Genomic DNA, 27,245 nt, shown 5'->3' with positions numbered 1-27,245 from the left:
CCTAATAAAAGTGCTACTGAGTATATGTCTGTGGTCTTCTGCTGCTGTAGCCCTTCCACTTCAAGGTTTGAAGTGTTGTGTGTTCAGAAATGCTCTTCTGCACAATGTTGTTGTAACCCGTGAGTTACTGTCACTTTTCTGTCAGCTTGAACTAGTCTGGCGATTCTTCTTTGACCTCTCCCATTAACAAGGCATTTTTCCCCACAGACCTGCTGCTAAATGGATGGGTTTTTTTTCTGTTTCTCAAACATTCTCTGCAAACTCTAGAGACTGGTGTGCATACAAATCCCAGGAGATCAGCAGTTTCTGAGATACTCAAACGACCCTTCTTGCACCAACAATCATTCCACAGTCAAAGTCACTTAAATCACATTTCTTCCCCATTCTGATGCTTGGCCTGAACAACAACTGAACCTCAAGACCATGCCTGCATGCTTTTATGCATTGAGTTGCTGCCACATGACCGGCTGATTACATATTTGTATTAATAAGCAGGTGTACAGGTGAACCTAATAAAGTGGCATCTGAGTGTACACACAAGACCAGAAATGGAGAAAATGAAGAGTGGAATAGATTTTTAATACAACTTAATGTCACAAGGACAGGAAAGTTAAAGCCCATGACTGAATTTAAACTACAAGAGGAACAGGCTGATTGGAATAGTATAGTCCTGATGAAGGGACTCGGCCCAAAAAGTTTATTCCCCTCAATATTTACTTACTGAGTGCCTCCTGCATTTTTGTGCGTGTTGCTCAAGACTTCAAGCACCTGCAATGTTTCTTGTGTTTATTGTATTGGAATTATAGTCTGTAGCTGATCCAGCAAAGAATGGAAGTCGAGTAAATATGTAATTTAATCAGAGAAATGCCCATCTACGATGAACTTATACATAATTTTATAAGTGTCTGTGCCCTAAATGAATAAAAAAACACTCATATCAGGAGCTTGAACCAGTAAAGTTGGAAGCTCAGTATTTCCATCGTAATGGAACTAAATAATCTGGAAAAACACAGCATTGGTGCAAACAAAAATGGTTATCATTTCAGGCCTGGAATCCTTCATCAGATTTTGCCTGTCCTGCTGAGCTTCTCCAGCTTTTCCTGTTTTAGTTCCGCTATCCAGCACCTGTAGATTTTTTTTTTAATTGATTAACATTGTAGATGCCTGATTACAATTTCACAGGATTTAATAAATTCTAACCCAACTCAGAAATGTCAAAATAAAATCTGGTGCAGTTTGATGTAGAAATTTCATTTTTATATGAGGTGTCAATCTTATAAATCATTGCCTAGTGCTGCACAATGGAAACTTTACTACCAGTGTTTATCTCAGCAACATCAGCTCAATATTGTCAGCACAGAAAATTACAGGCAATAGTGAAGAATTGCTTTCAGAAACCATCATGAATGATTTATTTTGTATTTGATACAAGTTGCAAAATAAAGACTGCAACAACCTTAAAATTGTTAATGTTTTTTCATCAAATCTATAATGCAGTCACTTTAGGAAGTCAACTTGTTTTGAACATTAGCAAACAGTTGACATCAGTCACAGTGTAAAACAGGGGAAGATGGTTTTCACAGCATAGTTTTTTGATTATCATAAGCTTCCAGAAGGATAGAGGATCAGAAGGAGGCCATTCAATTGTTAAAAAAGAGACCAATTTCAAAATTCTTCCTTTCAAGTATATATCCAACTTGCTTCTGAAAACTACAATGGATCTCTATATTAAAGCGATTATTATTTGTTAAGCTGGTTGTTATGCTTTGTGTAAAAATCAAAGGTGATCAGCAATTTGTGTGAAACAATCCAGGTGAGCTGACTGCATTGTACCAATATTCCTTTAAAAGATTTAATCTATGAGGTATGGAGCACCCATAAAGAAAACAATTCAGTGTTGATGTTAAATTTTAGTTTCTACTTTGTCGAAAGATCATTACTCAGTGACATCTGCAGTTGTGAGTTACACAACTTTTAAACTCAGTGAGGACCTACTGTAAGTTCCTACATCAGGGTAGCAGTCTAAATATAATTATAAGCCATTGTACTCATGGTGATGCATAGTAAATTTCGTTCAGTGTAAAATAAAGTAAGTACTAATTCAATCTTCATGTGTATCCAACCAGTCTTGGAGTGCTTGGAAAATTCTTACGCATTCCCATACATTTTTCCTGATCAATAAAAAGTGAGTTTGCTTTGACAGAAAGGTCATATTCTAAGGTCGATTTTGTTTGTACCAACATTTGTAGAGTATTTTCAGCATCCTTTAACCTCTGCTGCAAGGTCTGGATAGTCGTATCGAGCTCCCGAACTTCATTAACAAGACTATGATAAAAGATAAAGAAAATAATGACTACAAAATTGCTTCTAATATTAATTTGAAGTTTCAAAAATTGGATATTGTAGTGAAAGTATTTCTTTCTTTCCAACATTTTCTATATTATTTGTCAGATGCTTTTCATTGCTATGATATCCGTTATTTATTCCTTGTCCTGATTTATGTGTACTGTGAATACTTGAATCATTTTTATTCACAGTTTTGTCATCCTTCCAATTATTGTGAATGAATAGTACAGTACTCCCATTTCAATCATGAACTTCAGCTGTGACTATAAAATGCTGGAAAAATCTTCATAATTTTTACAAGAAGAAATATTCCATAGCCATATAGACAAAAATAAGTGAAATCTTATACTAAATGAATCACATTTCAAGATCAGCTCAGTTACTGCAAGCAAGAAGATCCATTCTATTTATCACCAACAATGTATTTCATTGAAACCTCTTTCAACTTTTATAGTCATTGAAATGTGAACTAAGATGAACAGACAGAGCTGAAATCAATGCAGGCTTGTTGACCTGTAATATCAAAACCTGTTTTTCTCTCTCTAAAGATGCTGAATATTTATTACTCTCTCTGTTATACTTTAGATTTCTCGCTTTTGCAATTCCTTTAGTCCTTCAGCATTAACCTGGTTATAACTTTTATCACATACAGAGCACTTAAGATAAAACACAGGTTGTCCTGAACAAGCATCCAAAGAACAAAAGAAAACAAGACTCTGGATAATAAACATTGAAATGGATTTTGCAAGAAAGTAAGCTTAGAAAAAGAACTTCATCACAAGTGGTCAGTTTTCAGTTTATCATCACTGAAAGCCCTGCAAACTTTTCATAGAAAAAAAAAGTTCTTTTCTGTTGCACACTAAGTCAATGCTTTAACTTAATACAATCAAAATTTATTTCAAGTAAAATAATAAAAGTAATGGGGTGTTCAGTATGTAATTAAGAGATAGCTTGCTGTAGTTCTGAGTGCATGAAATTCATCTATCAGTATAATTGTGTCGATATGTAAAATTTAGCATGTTTCTTGGATTCCGATAAACCTCATTTGCTCTCCATCCAAATGAAACCAAATACCATGCATGTTCATTGTACGGTTTATACAGAATAAGAAGTTCAAATTACAGAATATACTAACAACAGTAGATTTCATGCTCTGAGGAACTCATGAGTAATGCTCTCATATTTACTGTCCTTTGTGTCCTCCACTTATTACTTGTCTGTTGGTCAAAGTGGAAAATAAAAGCACAAAGTAATTCTCAAGTAATAATATCAGAGAGTATTTTAATGTTTACAACATTTTATGTCATAAAAATTATTTTCAGATATTAAAGGCGAAGCTAAAGTTGCCTACCCCAATGAATTTAGTGAACTATTTGAAGGCACACTTTTCCTTTCCTTCTGTCCCATGCTGTATATTTCCATCTCCAGATAGAGCAATGTTTGGAAGATAGCTGACTAAACAGGGAACCAGCTTCACTAAACAAGGGAGTCTCTCAGAGCTGTCAAGAAGTATCATTTGCATGCCAAGTAGAAATAGTTCTTTTAAAGTTCACACAAACTTCAGACTTGTAGAGATGCCATGTATGAGACATTCTGAAAAACTGCCAGGTTGCTGTGTTCATAGCAACAGTTTCTATGTTTGTTACAGCTACATTGCTGTTGTATCACTTTCACGCCATTTCCACATTTTTACAATAATCATTTCACAATGGACTCAGTAACAATCTACTGACTCAGATTACACAACAGGGCCAAAGCCAGGCTGCTTAAAACAATGGAAGGAAGCTGCCAGATGGAGTTGAAATTCAGGATTTATTTAGTTATTAAGGAGCAATTTGCCAATGATTAGACAGCTATAAGTATATTTTAATAGATTAGTCAGAGAAGGAACTCTGATGTCACTAATGGTGACTCAAAGTAAATCCCTTTGTGGTGTACCATAAATGCCTTGCATACTAAAGTTACAAAAATGATTCTGATAGGTGTTTTGAACAGATGAACAAAACAACCCCAGCATCTTATTGGAAAATACACTATTCATTATGGCATGAAACAATGAGAGGGAGAAAGGTCTAACATCTGTCCATGGTCTAACATTAGTTTTGCCATATAAGCATTGAAACATACAATGAAATGTGTTGTTTGCATCAAATTCGATCAACAAGTATTGCACTGGGCAGCTTGCAATTGTTTCCACATTTCCTGTGCCAACATAGCATGCCCACAATTCAGTAAACCTAACCATACATCTTTGGATCATGGAGCATGCAGGAGAACGCGAACCCTGGTTACAGACAGCAGTCGGATTTGAACCTCTATCTTACAGCACCGCTGTAAAGTGTTGTGCTAACTGTTAGTCTAAGGTGCCGCCTCACTAACAACCTGTCTAATAACCTCACTAACAACCTAAGCGTCAGCAGTTTTCAGCCACTTAGGTGACAACATCAGGAAGAATTTGGAATGCAACCCAATTGCATCTCATGGTGCTACTGTCTCTCTGAGGGATTAATTTTGAAAGTACAAGGAAAGCCATTTTAAGCCTCTGTTCGACGAATGAACAGAACTGCAAAATATCAAATTATTTAGTATGCTGTTACTATTGCATTGACCCTCTCTTTATGTCAATCACAGTTCACTCCCACACCCAACCAATTAAGCAATAATAACTCTGAGGTGGTACAAAACCATGCTTAATAGGTGATACACCATCAATAACTCTCGGAGACAGGAGGCAAACAATAGGCTTTTATTAGCTGCAAGAGACCACGATTATCAGCAAGAGACCACCACACAACATCCTGGAGACCGAGGAAGGAGCAGTGCCTCCAATTGCCTTTATACAGGGGTCTGTGGGAGGAGCCACAGGAGCAGTCAGCAGAGGGGCGTGTCCAGACAGATATATGTAGTTCACCACAACAGGGCATGATCTGACCCATCTCTGACATGTGACTTTTAGAATCAACGCACCATCAAGTGGTTTGAAGAATATTTAACTTGCTTGGTTAAAACATGATAGACATCCTTTCCTTTACAAATATGACTAAATTTCCAGAAGTCTGCTTGGAATATTTCTACATTATTGATTGTGGGTGACTGTGCCAACATATTCAGTATGAAATTTGAGGCGGAGTCTGACGGCCAGTACTGCACAACCTGTGCTACTGTAGGCCTTCACTCACTCCTTGCTTTACTGCTCCTCACCCAGCAGACTTACGAGACAACTGGTACTAAAAGTGATCACACCCTTTAGAATATCAGGCCCTAATGAATTTTCACTCTGGCTAACGAGGTGGTGTCACTGCCTGAAGGCAATTTTGTCCAAATGATTGTGCAATTTATCCCTCCTGATTGCATTACTAACAAAGGACATTCAAAATCCAGTTGAGGGTTACAAACTGAAGTTTCTTCATGTGATCTATGTAAAGAATGCAAAGGTACCTTCAAACATAGACCTGTCGAAAAGAACTATTCTATTCTAACCTTTTGAACTACGCAAGCCATTTTATTTGTTTTCTATGTATATGGCATATTTGATGTAAGTAAATTAATAATGACATCACCTGGGAGGTTTCCCTTTGATAAATTAATAATGTAAGTTGGGGGGGGGGGGGGGAATGAGATAATGAATGAACAAATGGCAGTAACTTTATGGTTCTTGTATCTCAATTGCCTTTCAGAATTTTTTAATTCCAGTTTTAAAGGTTTATGAATCCAGTCAATACTTTCCACAGTAATGCAGAAAATCACATGTTCGGTATGGCTAGAAAAGGTAATCTTTAATCAGTAAGATTCATTTTTTTGAGGAGGTCATTTGATAAGTTCATGATGGTGAACCGTGCAACTTCATTGGGCAGTGCCTCTGAAAAGTGTTTGAAATGAGACAGAATTATATGAAGTTAGTAGCCAACAAGCATAGTGGATTGAAAGTTAGTGTTATGCTTGTACATATTAAGTAATTAAAAGGGGCAAAGGCTGGTTACTTGTGCCTTAAAACCAGTTGCTTCGGGCAGATGGGGGTTATCAGTTGTCATCGGCAGCTCATGGAAAACTCCGACCTCAAACCTCCGCTGCCTTGCGGCTAGACTCACTCATGGGGCAGGCTTTGGGAGTAAGCCCCAAAGGAAAAATCCTGAGCTGAAGTCCCTAAGGCAGACTTACACTGAGTTCACTGCTGACTGTCAATTCCTGCGATACTGCTGGTATCAAACTCGTATTGGTCTCTGCTGTTCCCTTGGGTTCATCAGATGTGTGGAGAGGGGAAGCTTGCTACATGGGCAACAACTTGCTCTCCATATTATACTGCCCAGACTTGTGTATCTAGACAGCCTGGATGCAATACCCATGGTCAACTGTGACTGATGGAGGCCTCAGAATTAGTTACTAAAGGACTTGGATCTCAATAGTGGCTGGTTACCAATACCTCTCCATCAGATTTAGCATCTGGACATATTAAATGATTTATCTATTGCATATGCTTAACCTTCTACTCCAATACTCCTTCTGATGGTCATTGTGATGTGCCTTTCTGAAATCTGTTATTTGTTAATTTAATTAAAAGCATGTGTACTAATTGGTGAAGTTATCTATATCGTGAGACAGCTGACCATGGAAAGCTGTCGATCATTACAAGCAGATCTTGATGTTTTAGGATTGTTACCTCATGTTTGGCAAATTGTGCTTAATTTAGAAAGGTACAGTGTTGCTGTACATGTGAGTAGATTAAATCTTGAATTTTCATGCACTCTGTGTGTAGAAGTAGTTGTTATTGTGTATCATTCTGGATGATAATGGCACCCAGTGCCATTACGTATAAAGGTTTAGGTTGTACTTAGAGAATAATACACCATGCAGTAATCACATCAGATCTTTGTTAGACCTAGTTCCATACCCTTTGGAGAAGTGTAGACTTTGACTGAGGCTTACAAAGTAAGATTTTCGTAGAACAACTATTCTAACAGAATTGATTTGCTTACAATAGCCCATTCACTTTTGACATCAGCACCTAGGTCAAAGTTGGGTACATCCATGGCCATTTTGGTTGTAAACATTCCACCTTAAAATTTCGTGGTGCTCGAGGCTTGAAGCATAAATGTAATGTCTTTGTTCTGATCTGCACCAGTGCACTGGAAAGCACTGCATGACCAATGAAATCATTACACGTGCATTTGTTCTCTACAAGCATGATTTGCAGCGAGAAGTGCCTGGTTAAATTTCCAGAGAAACTCAGACACTCTGTAATCATATTCTGGTCCAGGAGTTATATCAATTTTCATAAACATAGCATATTTTAGGCATTTTTCTCTTACCAATGAAAAACAAATGTAGAACAAAAAACTCAAGAGACTACAGATGAGGGAATCTGCAGCAATAAACAATATACAGGTCTATCAGCATCTGTGGAAGGAAAGGAACTATCGACATTTCAGGTCAAGACCCTTTATCAGGACTGAGAGTGGAGAGGAGAGATGGCCAGGTTATGGGGGAGAGGGGGAGTGGTGAGACAGGAGCCTGATCTGATTGGTGATCTGTAAGTTCAATCACATGAGGAGAGGAGAAGTGCAGTTAGAAATAGGTGCTACTTGCAAGTTGAATTCCAAATGACTATTTCATCTTAGAAAACTTTGCCACAGTTGCTATCTTGAGGATAGTAGTCAAATTTGACACTGAGACTGGAAGTTCAATACCAAATCCTATAGCTTCTGGTAACCAACTTTTTTTGCCTGTATCCAGACTGGCAATTTCTGTTATGTTTTCTTTCTGCAATAGTAGCTCAATTTTCTCTCTCCACAGCCCTGCAACATGCTACTTTTATATTCCTTCTTGCTGTTCTCATTCCCTCATGCTTGATCTGATGGCTTTTGATATGATGTACAAAGTTTTCCGTAGTGGTGAAAAATTATTAAAAAGAAACAGTCAAAGAAAATTGGACAATCCTTGAAGGCAAAACAATTAACAGGGCCACAGGAGCAGGGCAGGGGTGTGGGACTAATTGAACAGCTCTAATTGATAGTTATAAGCCCCTCTTCAGTGTTGTACCATTTTTTCATTCCAATTGGTCTTTTCACAAAATAAAATTCCTCAAAAAGATTACATGGCTTTGTGTTCGTGGAGTTTATATAGGTTATGTTCTGTAAGGTTTCGTGAATACAGGTCAAGGTGAATGGATCTGTAGGCATTTGTCTGTGTTTAATATTTGTCTGTTTGCAACCTTGGTGGTTATATTACCAATGAAAGGAAAAGAGATTTTGTGGGGTAACAGATTACTTTCAAGAAAAAGAATTACTTTATTAATTGTGTTTGCTATTCAGCTCACATATATACTGTACATTGAAACTTTATTTCTCCACTTACTGAATTTGAACTGGATCTCGGCAGAGCTCCACATTTGGCCTCCTTGTACGTTCCTCAAGACGAGTTTGAGCTACCTTCAGAGGTCCTTCCTTATCCCTGATTGCTCGTTTGATGCCCTCAATTGTCATTTCAGTTTGGAAGATCTCTTGAAGAGTCTATGAAGGCAGAGAAAACACACAAGAGAAAAATCATTTATGTGATCCTTCATCATTTGCTGGGACTAGCTATTTTAACATTGCATCATGAGAACATGTATTCAGAAACCATAGCACTTGGTTTATTGATTATATCAGCAGTAAAACACAACAAAATCATGAGTATTTTTTCATCTGTAGGAAAAAACTAATGCTTTTGTCTGCAAATTGGTTTTCACAATATTTTTGAGAAATAATCTCCAGCTAACCTTGGGCCTACATTGTTCTATATTTGCAACTGCTCATACTTTAGATATGCAATCTACAGGTCAATATAATGAGCTATTACATTCTTTTTTTCTCTGTATACCATCTCCTTTCTAAATTTGTGAGGTTATCAAGGCACAAAGTTGTTGCAGGGTTAATGTTAGAGTAATAGGTCAATCCCCACATATATACTGGTCGCAGTTGGTAAATAATCTGTAGCTATTTTTAACAAATATGTAATACAGCCATCTCTACTGCAGTAAAATAACTTTCACTGGAAAAGCATATGCAGGCCAGTTCCAAAGGTCGAGTCTCCCATACTTTCAATGTTCAGTTAGTGCTATTAAACATTATTGGGACAACTTCCACAGACTAAAAGATGATGAGAGAGACAAAATAATACTTCCCTTTAATATTCTTTCATGCCTTATAATCTCAGGAATTTACTTTGCAATGCTTTATCTTTGTTTACAGGAGTTGCTCCTCATTGCATTCCATTATTTGTTCTAAAAACTTTCTGAGTCTGTACAAGTGCTGGTAATAATGTCTCCCAGTTCATCTTTGAGTTGAAACTTTTCAGGTCCATGCTCTCTCGTGTCAATCGATTTAATTCTATTTACAAACAATTTTTATAAATATTATCTTGAGAACTAGATTCTCAAGATCTCCCCTAGATACTTGGAGATATGAATTGCCACATTGCACAGTGTGGTATTGAAAGGTTCCATTCCAAATATGATCTGAGAGTTAAGTTTGATGTCAAGACTAACAAGACTCATAGAAGCACAAACATACTTAATAAAAAGGATGTAATGCTGTAACAAATTTTATCAGCAAAGTTAAGAGGTGAATAAACAAGAGACTTCATGCGGAGATAAATAAGTGAAAATCATGAAGGTACAATGTTTGAAACCTGCTAAAAAATTAAACAAAATTGTTAACTGAAATAGATTTACCATTTTTAAATGTTTACTACTTGAGAAAGGAGATCTAAATAGTGAATGTAATTGAAATAAATAATAAACTCCCAGCAGCAGAATCGGTTTATCCTGTTACAGGTTCAGAGAGAAGACATCTCAGCTGAGAACTACGATGTCTGTGGTAGCATGTAGTGCCCTGTTGGACTGTGCAAGGAATCTAGTACCTTAGTACAATGGCAGCTGCAGCTGGCAGCGAGAGGGTGGAATTTGGCAACACCAGCTTATGACATTCCTAGTTCTGGAAACTGTGACATCTACAGGGATGTCCAGGTAATTCCCTATACAGGAGACAGGACACATGATTGAGATGTTTTGCAACGTCAAACATCCGATACCAAAGTACATTGTCATTATCGTGGAACCCCAATAAAACTAAAAGTCAGTAGAAATCCATTTATTGGAGTCTTAATCTGTTCAAGTGAAAAATAACTGCAGTTTCCTTCTTACGATATAGACTGAAATAATTTTGGCATACTTTATCTACATTGGCTCACAGATCAATCCTGCTCCCCTAAGCTAATCATGTTAGCCAGCAGATAGAATTCCACAAATACCTCAGGCCAACGTTCCAAGGTTAGCAGCCTTTAGCTGCTACATCATTGACAATTCCTCCATCCAGTGTCAGAAGTGGAATGTTAGTTGATAACTGGGCAGCATTCACAACTTCTCGAACGAGGAAGCAGCCCCTATCTGCATTCAGATTTAGACAGATAAGCAAAGTGATACTGTTGCCAGGATGCAATCATCTACTGTGACAGAGAATCTAACCACACTTACTCAAATTATTATTGTTGAATCCCTACAGCCCATAACTTGCGGGTCACCACTGACCAGAAACGTAACTAAATCGGCCACATAAATACTATGCTAAAAAAGCTGTTCAGAGCCTACTAATTATGCATGACTCAACTCCAAAACCTTCACAGTTAAGTTCTCTGATATGCATCATTGTCTTCGATAATTAAGGCTCTTAAAAAATTTAAAGAAGCTCGGCTCATCCCTCGATTGGGAGCTCATCTATCACAATTACCATGCACTCAGAACACTGCTGCACTCAGAGGGATGCAAGGCCTGTCATCTACAGTACAGCAGATTCTAAATACTTTCAAACAGAACCTGCCAAAACTAAACTTTTCCACTTTTACAAAGAAACCATGACAGCACTTCTACTTCCTTAGAAGTTTGCAAAGATTTGTCATCACATCCAAAACTTTGACAAACTGCTATAAATGTGTGGTGGAGACTGAATCAACTGTCTGCATTACAGTCTGGTATGGAAACACCAATGCCCTTAAATGGAAAATCCTACAAAAAACAGTGATACTTTCCTAGTCCATTGCAGTAAAAGCACTCCCCACCACTGAGCACTTCTACATGAAATGCTGTCGCAGGAAAATAGCATCCATCATCAGAGATTCTCACCACCCAAGACATTCTCACTTCCTTCTGCTGCCATCAGGATGAAGTTACAGGAGCCTCAGATCTCACAACATCAGCTTCAGGAACAGTTATTACTCCTCAACCATCAGGCTCTTGAACCAAAGGGGATAACTTCACTTAAATTCACTTGCCCCGTCAATGAACTGTTCCCACAACCAATGGACTCACTTTCAAGGGCACTTTGTCTCATGTTCTCAATATTTATTGCTTATTCACTTATTATTACTTTTCTCTTTTTTATATTTACATAGTTTGTTGTCTTTTGCACTCTGGTCAAATGCCCAAGTTGGCCCGGTCTTTCAGTGGTTCTGTTATGGTTATTATTCTATAGATTTATTGAGCTTGTCCACAAGAAAATGAATCTTCGTATTGTGCATGGTGACATATATGCTATCATGATCATTATGTGCCATGTTGTATGATCATAATTATTCTTGTCAAATTTTCCAGAAGCAGCAGCTTGCCATTGCCTTCTTCTGAGCAGCGCCTTTACGAGACAGGTGACCTCAGCCATTATCAATACTCTTCAGAGATTGTCTGGTGTCAGTGGTCGCATAACCAGGACGTGATATGCACCAGCTGTTCATCTGACCTTCTTCCACCTGCTCCCATGGTCCATGAGACCCTGACTGGGGTCTAAGCAGGTGCTACATGTTGCCCAAAGGGGACCTTCAGACTTGCAGAGGGAAGTAGCATCTTACACATCCATTGGTAGAGATGTATCTTCATCCTGCTCCCATATGTACTTCCATAATAAATTTACTTTGAACTTTTTGAACAATAGATACAGGGAGCAGAACTCATGTGAGTTACCCCCCCCCCCCAAACACATAACACCCTGATGTGTAAATACTACCATTTCTTGATTTACAAAAGGGATATGCTCCTAGAAAACAGAATCAGGTTTATTATCACTGGCATATGTGGTGAAATCTGTTGTTTTGCAGCAGTGATACATTGCAATACAATAAATATATACAGTGGATTCTGGTTAATTGGTCCATCAGTTAAACAGGGCAGTTGCTTATTTGGGACAACTCTTAAAGAACAAAAACTAATCAAGAAAACACTGGAATTCCCTTTACTTATGTGGGACACTATGCTGCTTAATTGGGACAGGAGACTGCTGTCGAAGAGTTTCTAACTAGTGTCAATCTCATGAACTTGTGTGGTCAGTAGACACTACATTATGCTTAGATGGAACCGCTTTTAAATAGCATCAGTTATGGGTGTTTTTGCTTAAAAAGCAGTGATTTTTGTCAATGATGGTGTGAAATAAAGAATAAGCCAATTCAGACCTGTTTTGCTCGGCAAGGTTTCAAGCATTCAGGCTTGAAAATGTCAGAAATGGCTGGGAGCGAAATTAAAATGATTTCACTACTTCAACAAGTTAGGAATTTTGAAGATGTTTTAGGATAGACTCGGCAAGTCGCTTTGCCAGAGGTGCTACCCATCTCTGGACACGGCAGAATACGTTGTATGAATCTCTGTCAATAGCTATTAGGAACTACACACAGTTTTCTAGTACTGAAGTAGCAATAGCAGTATTCTAATTTATTTTGTATTTCATTTAAATACATAACGTGTTACTCAGTTAAACAGTAGTTTGTCTTTTTATACCTTCCTAACTATTTCCATGAAACTTCGGCTAATTGGGCAGCCACTTAATTGGGCCAAAATATACTGTGACATACCAATCCTCCTCACACTCCTATGGCTGCTGCCATGCCTTCTTTGTAATTGCATCAATATTTTGGGCTCAGCATGGATCTTCAGAGATTTTGACACCCAGGAGCACAAACTTTTCATGTAAGTCAAAAAAATATATAGCCACCCATTGCACTTCAGCTAGTAAATGTCTAAAGAACTTTTTTTTCCACAAAAGTAATGATATATTAATACAAAAGTATTAACCACATAATTGTCCATATACTCTTTTGGACATAATGCAAAAATGCTTTTACAAATCTTAACTTTGCTCCATGAAATTGAATAATTAGTGACTGTTATCAGAATTATTAACCCAAAGCATCAGTTTACCTTAGCAAGATGTATCTGCAACTTATTTTTGGCATCACTGGTCTCAGAGATGCGGTTTGTCAATGATACATTTAGTGCATTGAACTGGTTCCACATCTCACTGGCTGTTGAGTTTAGGAGATTTTCTATGTCATCCCGAACCTTCGCAGAAGAGACCCGTTCACTCTGTGATCGCAAAATGTTATTATCTGTGAACTTAGCCCAAGACTCTGGAACTGAAATTCTGTTTGAAATAAAAACACATTAAAAAGATTCTACTTCTTGATTTTTATTGGTTACTAGAAACTCACCAATCACTTAGAGCACCAAACAACCTTTGTCAGTTCTTTGCAATTTACTTCCAAAGTTTTTTCCATCTTACTGTATAATCTTTGCTGTTATCATGGGTGAACAGTCTACTATCGTTGGATTCCTAATATATATTTTGAAGTAATTTTAAGATAAAATTTTAAATCTCATTGTTAAATTATTATGATAATGAATTAAGATACATTAGATTTTGCACTAAGAGCTGAACGACTCACTGCTATTATGCAGTAAATCGGACAAAAATATTGAGAGATAGAAGCACAGGAATCAAGGAGCTGCTTTTCAAATTTCTCTGCTCATTCCCTTGCTTTTCCAGTCAATTGGATTGAATTGTCTTTATTCTTTCACACTGATGTTCTTCTTGAGACATTCCTCCATGGTCAGTTACAGAGAGATGTTATGCTTACAAGAATACAAGTGAATATTCTTTTAGCTAGTCCTCATAAAAGGTATGTGTTTCAGTACTTAGGTGCAACAAATGTATAGCTATGCAAAAATTCATAGTTAAGTTTATCTAAAAAACATGGAATTTACTTAGTAAAGAAGGTAACAATTCTGTAACTCAAAATTATTGCTTTATCTTACGTAGCATCTACACGATCCAGCCCTCTGTAGTAACCGATGCCATCAGACGTGTTTCGTAGTTGGTGACACTTTCCATCAATTCTGTAAGCTACATTTTTATCGTTGATATCCTGCTCCAGCTCATGCTGAGCATTTCTATTTGATCTGCAAAAATGAGCAACCTTGTTGTTTCAGTAAAAATTGAAATTGAGAAAAGTTGTACCAAAGCAAAATACCACCGATGCTGGACTGTAACATGAAACAGTAAAATTCAGCATGTAATAGTAATATTATATGTAATAGCATGTAACATTCAGTGGGTCAAAAACGGAGTTAATGATTCAAGATGATGACATTTTATCAGCATGGTCCATTTAACTCTGACAGATTTCAGTGGAAGTAAGCATCAGGTGTTTTCTATAGTTGGAGATGGATCCACAACTGCCTTCTGCACAAATTTAGCCTACCTCAGTTTACAGCCATAAAAGATGCAAGATTTCCTTTTCTACGAAATTTTTTTTTTAAATTTGGAAGTATTGGAAATAAAAGCAGAAATTCCAGAAGGACTCAACAGGTGAGACAGAGTTAACCTTCCAAAACAAGTTATATTTGACAATCTGCCTGGATTTGTTGCTTGTGGACTATGCCCATCCACATTTCTCTGGGATGGGTGCAGGCTGCTAAAACCTTCAGCCCATGGGGTCCAGCTGTGAGGCCTGGGTGTTCCATGAACCTCAGTCCGTGTGCTGCTGAGCATCTCTTCTGCCAAAGCTGAGGAATTCTCAAATGATTTTTTAAATGTTGCAGATAATCTTGCCACAATTTAAACAAAACGTCAAAAGTTATTTTTAAAAAATAATTAACATACCAAGAAATGATCAGAAGTAAAACAAAACCTCTTCAACTCAAACATCAAATTTGGAATTCACCCAAACCAGTGGGGACTCTGCTCCCATACTAGATCCGAAGATCAACCTTTTCCCAACAAAAGTATGCCCCTAGAAGTTGTTACCCAATTCATCACCCCTTGAAGGCAATTACTGGTGATCATCAGCCCACAGCTAAGTCTTAGTCTTAAGTAGACATGGCCGATTGACTTCAAAATTGCTAGCCATAGTTAAAATGTTCAATCTGCTATTACAGCAGAAGATCCGTCAACAGAACAAATAAATAACTGAGCTAAAACATTTCTGTCTGTACAGATGCTGCCTGACGTACTGAATATTTTCATCAATCTCTGATTTTGCTCTGTGCATGTCAACAAATTTGAATACAATAGCAAACTGCAGGCATTGGATAGAGTGTGTTTTGGTGGTGACACTTGGACAAAAATGATAAAATATAATATGACATATGTGCATAAAATAATTTGCATGATATTACAATAGACATATTGATTATGACCAATCTCAACTTCAGACAGCTTCTCTAATCTGGCAATTTTTGATTTCATATATCTGGAGTCAGCCAACAGGCATCAGATTACTCTTGATACAGATGGTTGTTGCCTCTGCTATGTAACGGAGCTTACTGTTACTCCTTTTATTGCCTCTTAGATACTCTCTCATCTTGTGGCATTTCCCCATAAATCAGACTAGACAGGCATTAAAATTTATCATTCACAGAACAGTATTCTCTTTTACCCTGTTGATTTCAAATGATCGTAAACCTCAGCCTCTTGGAGAAATATATAATTTTATTAAAGGATTATAATTTTAATTAGGCCATCAGATCATACTTGTCTGTTGTATAATTGTAGTTATCAGGCTGAAAGGGTTCTTGTTTTGAAATTAGGCTTCCATGTTCTACTAAAGAGGTTGTGGAAATAGATAAAATATTGAAAAAACAACTGATTGACAACTCCTACTCCCCAACAGTCAAAAGAACATTAAAATGACAAGAACTCCATAAGCATCTCACCATCATTTCATCTAAGTGGTAGACATGTGTAGAATCATTCACTGAGTTAAACCTTACAATTCAGACTATATTTACTGTCATTCAATTCTTTTATCTGTTTCTTGTACATTGTAATGGAGCTATTGGAAAATTCAATTTTAGTGAAATAGGCATTAATATTTGAAAGGAATCATTGATGTAACACAATCGATATAGAGCTATTTAAATTGTGGGAAGGCATTTTTCAGTGAGTATTTAAACTCTATAGCTTTAATGTAATTTCAGTGAGTCTCAGAGATCTAATTAGTTATTAGTCCAAGATGATAGGGTAGAACCCTGCAATTTACTTGGTAAAACGACTTCCCTAATATAATACTACTGCATTCAAAACAACATTAAACTTTGGCATAGATGACTTTGTGTTGGTAAACTTCACTGCCCAATCCTGTTAACCTAAGAATATAAAATATAAAAATGACATGTAGTACACTCAACTCTATTCAATATACAGAATTCAGTTTGACACTGACTCTCTTCTTCCCATAATGCCGCAGCTCTGAGATCATCCCTGAAATTTTTTAATCAATAGTTTGGACTGTAATTTAAATTATTATTCTTACGCAAGTTGGGCAATTGCCCTGTCCAAGTGTTTTCTCATTCTTCCTTGACAGGACTTGATACAATCAACTTCCTGCGAAAAAAAATGCAAATATTCTTGAAGGATCATACTGAAATATACCTGTAACAAATAAGGTTTGGAATTCTTGAGATTCACTAACCTTTAACAATTGCCTCTCTACATCATCATGAACAAGATCTATACCCATCCTCTTCTCTCTTTGATACAGGCACTCCTGTGCCACCTGTTACATTAAAAATTTACATATAAATCAAGAACAATGTGTAAAACAAGCGGATCAGAAGCAAGACATTACGTGGCAGTTGATTTTTATCATGTTGAATCATTACAGATTCCATTTAATTTCTTACAGATGATTCAATTTAAACACAACCATTTGAAAAATAATTCAAAAATCAGGAAAACCTGAAGAATGTGTTTTAAAAAAATGACCACAAAGAAGTTTGATTCTTCTTCTTCTGAAGGCAAGACGGTCCCAGAGCCCTGAGGTTGTACAACACAATAAAATGGGTCCTTTGACCACTATGTCAGGCTAAGAGTTTACCCATCTACACTAATAATTTGCCCTCATTATGCTCGTGCTTGCCCAGTTGAAATGCATGTCTGAACCTCACACTGAAATGTGGTGATTGTATGTGACCCCATCATCTCTTGTGTCCCCAAGTTCCACATATTAACCACACTGTGTAAAAAATAATCCTCTCAAATCCCTTACAACATTTCTTTCCTCTCATCTTAAACACATGTCCCCCTGTTTGTAATACCCCTCTCATGGGAAGGGAAGATTATTTTAGCTGAATCCCACTAAGTGCAATTGAATGGAATGGCTTTGCCCTTTCCTCAAAGATGAGATTCTATTTTATCCTGTCGTGAAAGGAAAAGGAAAATCAAATGAATCTATTCTCTTTACTGTGCAGCAAAATAGGACAGTGGAATTTCATCTTTCAGGAGGGTGAAGTCTTATAAGCCATCAGGCCCTGATGGAGTACCTGGTAGGGCTCTGAAAACTTGTGCCAACCAACTGGCTTCAGTGTTCAAGGACATCTTCAACCTCTCACTGCTGCAGTCAGTAGTTCCCAACTGCTTCGAAAGGGCCACAATCATACTGGTACCCAAGAAGAACAGGGCAAGCTGCTTCAATGACTATCGCCCAGTAACATTCATGTCTACTGTGATGAAGTGATTTGAGGGGTTGATCAGGACTAGAATCAAGTTCTGCCTAAGCAGAGTCCTGGACCTGCTGCAATGTGCCTGTTGCTACAGTGGATGCAATCTCACTGGCTCTCTACTCAGCCTTGGATCACCTGGACAATAGTAATACCTACATCATGCTGCTGTTTATTGATTATAGCGCAGTGTTCAAAACAATCACACCTTCAGTTCTAACTAACAAGCTCCAAAACCTGGACATCTGTACCTTCCTCCGCAAATGGACTTTTTCTTCTCCGCTTGGAGGCCACAGTCTGAGTAGATCAGAAATAACATCTTTTCCTCACTATCAAAAGTGGCACACCTCAAAGATGCATGATTTGCCCACCGCTCTACTTCCTCTACACACACGGCTGTGTGAGTAGGCATGGCTCAAATGCCATCTATAAATCTGCCAATGACACAACTATTGTTGCTAAAACTACAGATGGCGATGAGAAGGCACACAGGAGCGGGATAGATCAACTGGTTTAATTATGCAACAGTCTTGCACTCAACATTTGTAAGACCAAGGAATTGGTTGTGCACTTCAGAAAAGGGAAGTCAAGGGAGCACTCTCCAGTCCTTATTGAGAGATAAAGTTTGAGTAGTTACAAGTTCCTGGGTGCAACATCTCTAACAATCTATCCTGAGCCCAACTTATTGATACAATTACCAAGAAGACATGACATAGGTTATATTTCATCAGGAGTTTGAAGAGAATTGGTATGTCACCAAAGTCACTCGCAAATTTCTACAGATGTACCATGGAGAGCATTCTGAATGGTTGCATCACCATCTAGCGTGTAGGGGCCTCTGCACAGGATCAGAAAAATCTTCAGGAAGCTGTAAATACAGCCAACTCTGTCATGGGCATTAGACTCTCCCCTAGGAGGACACCTTCAAAAGGCAATGCCTCAAAAAGGTGGCATCCATCATTAAGGACCCCATTACTCAGCACATGCTCTCTTCTCATTGCTACTGTTAAAGGAGGTACAGGATCCTGAAGACACACACTCAACATTTCAGGAACAGCTTCTTCTCCTCTGCCATTAGACTTCTGAATGGACAATGGATCCATGAACACTACCTCACTATTTTTTCTCCTGTCTTTTTGCACTATTTATTTGTTTTTATATTTACTTCTTATTGTAGTTTAAAGTTTTTTATGCATGCAATGTACTGCTTCCGCAAAACAACTAATTTCATGAGATGTGCCTGTGATATTAAACCTGATTCTGATTAAGTTGGGTTATTGTTTTTCGGACAAGTATCCTACTTCACAGTCGATAAGCCTACAAGAAGTGTAGGTATGAGGGGAATGTGAAAAGTCATTCTGTAGTGGTGACCCTGATTTCAAGGTATACTGACTTCAAGGCAGAGGGTAGGAGGTTGCAACAGCTACAGCTGAGGGCCTTGCTTGCAATGAAAAAGTTTGATGGTGGTCAGAGAGACCTAACTAAAGGTACAGGATTGATTAAAGGTGAGGAGGTCTTGTCCAACAAGAGTAACTGTGAGGTTTAACAGTTCTTGTGGGTGAGGGCAGATGGTGATGGGGAAGGGCAAATATTGTTATGTTGTCCAATGGAGTTGGAGGTAGCACTTCACTTCTTGCCAGTCTTCAAACAGTAATGTCAAAACATTCACCTCATGAAGCCAGTCCTTGTCTTTGACTTTTAACTGCCAAGTTTCTGAGGTCTGTCACCCTTGGATACTTGTGGTTAAAGTAGACTGACTGTGAAAATGAATCCAGCTTATTTCCTTCAAGCAGATTTCTTACTTGACCATTCATACCTCTCCGTTAAAACTGGTTTCCACTCCGGTTCAGCTCTTGTTCAGTTTTTACTTCTGACACAACCCCTACCCAAATAGCTATTAAGCCAATTAAATCAAGTAACCATCTACTTTGTATGAATACTTATGAATTTTAATATGACCAAAAGAAGTGTCATAAGTTAGTATCATGAAGCATTAAAGGTGGAATGCTTTGGATTTATCACAATAACAACCAAGGCTAATCTTCTTCCCAACTGTATCAACATTCTTCAACACATTAGCATCATACTGTGAGAGATTAGACTGTGAGGAAATAATTGGAGTGAAATACATTTCAACACTACTTTCCACTGATCAATAGACTTCTGTAGCTGAACAGGTGAAGATCAAGGAAAGTTATACCAGTTATTTTTTAAATAACTAAAATATCCTTAAAACAATTCTTTTTTGAATGCAGTTATTTTTTTTTCAGTGTACCCGACATTATCTATGCGTATATCAGACATTGTATATTACTGAGCATTAAGAGATCAAAAAAATTAACAATCAGGGAGCATTTTACCTGTAGAGGACCTTCTGTTTCTATCAGGGCTCGCTCCAGTCGCTTCTTGGCCTGTATAAGAGCATTAGTCTCTCCAATTATCTGCTCAGCCTCATGATCTAATTCAGATTTCCAAAACATAATGTCATTGACTCGTTCTCCCAAATTTTTGTTAGTTTCAAACTGTGTTTTCTTTGTAACATTGTCCTTGTTCTGGAGCAGACGAGCAGTGTCAATCCTTAGTCTCTCTGCAATATGTCTGGTGGCCTCCGACTCCTTGTAATTGAACTGATTGAATTCATGCCAGTCCTGGGGAGTGTATCTGGTAATTACTGCTGTTCTATTTGATGGTAAATGTGCACTTTTGGCTTCAACAGGTCCAGGGTCATTCACAGAAATAGAGCCTATATTAGGAGCAATGCTTGCTACCTTATAGTAAGTGCTAGGTCTCCAAGGCATCATTAAGCTGTGTTTATACCCATTAAAAGGATAGTACCCCCTGTAACTTGATGCCATTGTTGAAATTGCTGGCAGAAAGTTAGCAGTAGCTGGTCTAGGACGAGTGTAAGTAGCGGTCATGCTGGTTCTAAAAGTTCAATGAAGCCTGTTCCAATGAAGTACACAAATTATTATTTTTTAAAACACAGTTTAAAATTTTTTTTCAATACAACACTGTATAACATGTGTATACATTATACAGGGAATGACTTGCCCTGTGTTTCCTGTAGTGAATTACTTTGAAAGGAGAAAAGAAAATTCATTGCAACTAAATTCATCCCCTTCAAATACAACCACAGATTTTTAAAAATACATATTTTCACTGGACTATTACATTTTATTTAGATTCATGAACTTGTTGTTATTCTTACCATTCCTAACCATCTACTCCCCTTTAAGTTAAATGTTACTTGTTGGAAGTAGCATTAATACCATCTGTTATGTATTTAGTATTTCAGTAATATTATTAATATATTGCTTGATTAAGCACTCTTTGCTGTTTATATAATTTATTACGGGTGATATGTAAAAATACATACCATTATGCCACCATATCATATATGCACGCTTCGCTGATGTAAAGAATGGAGTAGATCCATTGTTTCTAGCTCCGCATTTTTTTTTGATTAGTTTTATGTTTTGGCGTTATAAAACATAACACAACTCAAGAGTCCTAGTGCAGGATTCCCTAAAGATTAACATGAAGGCAAAGTCGGTATTAAGGAAGACAAATGCAATGTTGGCATTCATTTTGAGAGGACTAGAATATAAAAGCAAAGGAGTAATGGCGAGACTCTATAGGCACTTGTCCGACCACACTGCAGGATTGGGAGCAGTTTCCGGCCTCATTTCTAAGGGAGGATGCACTGACATTGGAGAAGGGCCAGAGGAGGTTTACGCGAGAAAGATCATGGAGAATGAAACAGTTCATGTATGAGAAGTGTTTGATGTCTCTGGGCCTATAGTCGAGTTGAGAGAAGAATTGAGATATCAAACCACATGCTTTTCCTGCTAACACTGATAACAGTAGATCTCTGTCAAATACCTATCCGAGGACATTTGATATTTATAAGAATGTCACATCAGAAACTGAGAACTAAAGAGGACAGCAATATAGTGTGCAAGACCATTTTGTGCAGCAGTTAATTTTAACTAGAATTATAATTAGCTGCCATTTTATTACTGCACTGTTCGACATCCAAGTTATTGGCAGACGGAGGAAAAGGAGGGAGGTGAGAGACTCTAAGGATCTTTAACAATAAAATACTGTTTATTATTGTAAATCAATGAATTTAAAGTTTTAATTCCCTCTAAGCAGTTTTTAATTCCTGAGAACTTGCATGTTTTAAATTAAGTCATTTGCTGTTGAGCTATGGTTGGTTGATATTAATGCTACTCCTTGCAGGATAATATGTAATTTTAAATGTAAAAGATTATTGGGAATGGTTATAGAAATAGTGAAACCAACTGTGAATTCATAAATAACAACCCAAGGAACCAAAGTTGTGAATAATAACCTAAATAAAATGTTATAGTCAAAATAAAGCATTTTAAAAGTTCAGAATTATGTACCTTCCACCTAGCAATATTTGAGGTATTATTTCAATTGCACTTGCAGGAGGTACTGGATAAATCATTAAAAGGGAAAATCAACTATGATATCCCCAGCAAGCTCTACTTATGTGTTACCTATTAGACTAGTTAATGAGAATGGTGACTTTGGATTGATTTCAGTGCTCTTCTCTCTAGAGGGTCATGTAACTGCTGTTCATGGATAAATCATCAAGTAGAGAAAAAGAGTAATCTTTCTCTATTTGTTCTCCGGGCAGATGAAGTTTGGATCATGATTTTACAAATTCAGTTTTCATAGATAGGCAAGGTCAAGTATTGAGTTACTGTTGGTATCTAGTTACTGTTGTAAGAATGCAGGCAGGGATGAAATGGCTGCATGGCCTCCACAGAGTAAATGTAAAGGCAAGTAATGCATTTGAAAATTTGGCCCTGCCATCAATTGATTTCATAAGTGATATCCAATAGTGGAATTCATGTGGAGAGTGAACCAGTTAACCTTTCCAAATGATAAGGACAAAGATGAAGCAACTTTTATCAGTTCAGATGGAAATCATTACCATAAGACATTTGCTCTGTTTCTCTATATGCAGACCCTACCTGACTTGCTAAGTACTTTTATCATTTTCAGTATTTGTATTAAATTCCTATTATCTGTAGCATTTTGCAGCAGATTATGAATTTTTTAAATATTAAAAAAGGCATTGGCCTGTATTCAGTGGGCTTGTATGCCAGCACTTATATTCTGAATACTTCTACAATTTAAATACTTTAGTATTGATTTTGACCATAAGACATGGGAGCATGACTAGGCCATTTGGCCCATCGTGTCTGCTTTGCCATTCATTCATAGCTGATTTCTTTTATCTGTTAACTCTACTTTCCTATGTTCTCCCTGCAATAATTAAGGCCCTTATCAATCTCCACTTTATATTTGGCCAATGACTTTCCTCCTCAACCATCTGTGGTAATGAATTCTACAGATTCACTACTCTTTGGCTAAAGAAATCCCTCCTCTTCTCCGTTCTAAATGGATGAGAGTGTGCCTCAAGTACTCGACTAGACTCTCCCACTATTAGGAGTTTGAAGGGATTTGGTTTGTCACCTAAAACATGTGGAAACTTCTATAGATGTACTATGGGAGCGTTCTGACAGGCTGCATCACTGTCTGGTATGGGAATGGGGGGTGTAGGGGCTACTGCACAGGGCCGAAAGAAGCTACAGAAATTTGTAAAATTAACCAGCTCCATCTTGGGAATTAGTCTCTGTAATATCCAACATATTTTCAAGGAGCAGTGCCTCAGAAAGGTGACATCCATTATTAAGGACCCCCCTTCACCCAGGCCATGCCTTCTTTTCATTGTTACCATTAGGAAGGAGGTACAGAAGCCTGAAGGCACACACTCAGTGATTCAGGAACAGCTTCTTGCCCTCTGCCATAACATTACTGAATTGACAATGAACCCATGACACTACCTCACTTTTAAAAATATATTTCTGTTTTTGCACTTTTTTAAACTGATTCAATGCACATATATATACTTACTGTAATTGACTTTTTGTCTATATTATCATGTATTGCATTGTGCTGCTGCTAAGTTAACTAATTTCACAACACATGCCAGTGATAATAAACCTGATTCTGATCCTGATTCTTAACCCAGAACCGTCTTTTTGTGACAGGGTACATATCCATCTGCAACTCATTGGTATGATCTTCTAATTTGTAAGAATTGTACTTGAGGTTGGAAATTCTTTGTATTCCTCAAAATAAATGTGTCCTATTTAAAATAAAATAGGTGTGTTAATTTGCTCTGTAGCTGAAAATATTCTCGGGATAGAGGACTATTGACAGCTAAACTTCCTCAGAAAAAAGACAAAAGAAGTGAAGAAAACTCGGTTTTGAATTTTAAGTTAATATAGTATAATCTCTCTAAAGTGAGTGGACTCATTGATACATTAAGGTCCTGTCTGAAGTTTAGGACTCTAGAACAGGTATATTCAATATCATCACAAGGATATTTGAAGATCAACATCCAAGACTTGGCATCCTGCTTTCCAATATGCTTTGAGACCAGGACTGCCTACAGAAGGCACTACAAAGCACTGAGAATATACTGCTAACATTGTCCACAACATTCCCTACATCATGGGCTTGGTACATCACTTGCATGTTCAACCCCAAATTCCTGAAAAAAAAACTATTCCAAAATGCCTTGGGAGGAGATTACCTGGTGAACCAAGGGAAAAATTCAAGGGTTTGTTCAGAGGTCGCTTGAAAAAGTGCAATATCCCCACTTGGCCTGAGATTATTCAAAGGAGAAGGGGCGCTGAAAATGGTATTGTGAGCCTCCTAGCCTTGCATCAGGGGCACAACTCAAGGAAGTCATGGAAACAATGGAAGGAATAGCTCAGATTTCCTCACGATCTACCACTCCTATTAGTCTTCTCCTGACCCCATCTGTGGAACAGTCACCGGGTCCTACAATGGCCTAATCTGTCATTTCAGAACCCTCAAAGCTGGAATGAAAGCAAGTTATTCTGCTTCCCATGGGACAGCCTAGGAAGTCTCCTCCTGACTGTTGCACATTTTATACTTTATTTCTTTCACATTTTTGCTGTGCCTTATTAATTGATGAAAATAACTGAGCAGTTTAATGGTTTGCTTTCTACTACGCATCCCCGAAAGAAAACAAAGAATTATTTTTCAATCAATCGTTCACAAACTTTTAAAACGATCCAGGTTAAAATGCAAATCTACAATCTTAAAAATTAAATTGCACATAAAAAACTTCCTACTCATTATGAAAAGTTACGCTGTTAGTCGTCGTAATTAACGGACCCTATTGAAAATTCCATTACATTATACCACTTTTTAGCACAGAAAGTATCATGATTATCTACTTTCAGAAGTATCTACTTTTAAAACCTGTTTAATTTTCATGCATTTTCTAAACTTCAATTACCCAACTCCACAAAAGATGGTGCATTTAACTTATGTACCAGTCCTTTTAAAACAAAATATTTTAATGCATCATAGAAATGCAAATTGTCGAGGAATTAGTTTCTAATTTTTTTCTCAGAAAGACACATTACAATTCAAAGTATTATGTGTTTTACCGACCAGATAATAGGATTTTTTTTCTCTGGTATGACAATGTCGTCTTCACACTGCTAAAAGTGCAGCTGAGCCAAACCGCAATAGCTGCGGACTCGCAGCCGGTGTCGGATATGTTGATTGATTGACAGCAGTGTCTGCGACCTGGCGACGGAATCTCGGGTTGGGTGCGTGTCATTTCGAGCTGATTAGCAAATGAGCGCGCGGCAGGGGCGGGACTTCGTCGTCGGGTCAATCTGCGTTGTGTGTATGGAAACCCTGGAGCCCCGTTGCTATGGACGCCATGAGTTGGCAACGACCTCCCCGGGAGGAAAGAGACTGCAGATAGAATGGGGCAATGAGAATAAAACGAGACTTGCTCCCAGGTAAACAAGTCTACACGAGCTAGGAGAGAAATAAATAACAGTTAGCACGCAGCAGTGTTTCCACTGATGAACCATAAACTTAAAGTATTTCAAATAATCTTGAAATGCATTCACATTCGAAGTGTCAAATTCAAACTAGTTCTTAACTTTCGTTCCACTGCAACTTTTAACACACAAATCATTAATAGAAAGATCTGTGTTATTGCAACGTCTTTAGGACATCCCAACCCACTTTTATAGCTAATGGATATTTTTTGAAGTGTTGCTACTGCTGTGATGCAGAAAATGCAGCCTTTAAGTTGCCTACACTTCTACAGTACAGAAACAGACGCTTTGTCCCCTCATGTTCAAACTGACGATCAAACAATCAACTAACTAATCCCATTCAACGGCACTTGGTTCACACCCTTCAAAGCCTCGGCAGTTCCAGAGTTTATTTAAATGTTGCAAAAGTATCTGCCTCCATCATCAGCACAGGATTCTAGATTCCATCTACCCTTGTCCCATGTTTGGCACAACTTTGTGGGCCAAAGGGCCTGTATTGTGCTGTAGGTTTTCCATGTTTCTATGTTTCGGGTAGAAAAAGTTCCTTCTCAGATCCCATCTTACCCCTTGCACCAACTCTATGCCCTGTATTTCTGAAATTGATAATTCAATATATTCCTATCAGGGTCCCCTCAGTCTATCCAGTCTTACCTCAACATGGCCTATCTGGTACAGGGTGTGGTGTAAGTGGTTCTGCCTGCTGTAGGTGAGGCATATTTAACCATATAACCATATAACAATCACAGCACAGAAACAGGCCATCTCAGCCCTCCGAGTCCGTGCCGAACTCTTAATCTCACCTAGTCCCACCTACCCGCACTCAGTCCATAACCCTCCACTCCTTTCCTGTCCATATACCTTTCACATAAAGCAGTGGTCTAGCTGATGTCTTGGTTCATTCTAGGCCAATACGTCACTTCCCAAGTTCTATGTTTACATTTTACCTCAGCAAGATACTCTTCATGTATCTTTTGGAACATTTCCTTGTATAGCAACAATGGAATCACAAAAGCTGTTCCCTTTGAAGACCATGTTGTCCACTGCTGACAGTTCAGCTTTGCGTGCCAGTAATCCAGAATGTACATTAGACAGTCATTCTTAGCTGCTGGTCATCCTTTCTATATTGTTTCTTTGAGTACTTTCATTGTTTCATCTGCCCCTGCTGCTCCCCTAAC

The 27,245-nt window shown here is 37.8% G+C and overlaps 1 protein-coding gene across 1 annotated transcript; it reads right to left on the bottom strand.

Annotated features, from left to right (window-relative positions):
- Positions 1-561: 561 nt before the first annotated feature.
- Positions 562-25,820, bottom strand: tekt3 (tektin 3). Its single transcript, XM_059948744.1, has 8 exons — positions 25,667-25,820; positions 20,497-21,079; positions 17,110-17,193; positions 16,951-17,021; positions 14,453-14,596; positions 13,559-13,781; positions 8,698-8,852; positions 562-2,325 (listed from the first exon to the last, which is right to left on the bottom strand). Exons 2-8 carry the CDS (start codon positions 21,052-21,054, stop codon positions 2,109-2,111), a joined length of 1,452 nt encoding a protein of 483 aa, XP_059804727.1. The 5' UTR covers positions 21,055-21,079; positions 25,667-25,820; the 3' UTR covers positions 562-2,108.
- Between the last annotated feature and the right edge of the window lie 1,425 nt (positions 25,821-27,245).

This window comes from Hypanus sabinus, chromosome 23, assembly GCF_030144855.1.
Source record: "Hypanus sabinus isolate sHypSab1 chromosome 23, sHypSab1.hap1, whole genome shotgun sequence".
NCBI classification, from domain to species: domain Eukaryota; kingdom Metazoa; phylum Chordata; class Chondrichthyes; order Myliobatiformes; family Dasyatidae; genus Hypanus; species Hypanus sabinus.
This window is presented reverse-complemented; position numbering and strand designations above follow the sequence as displayed.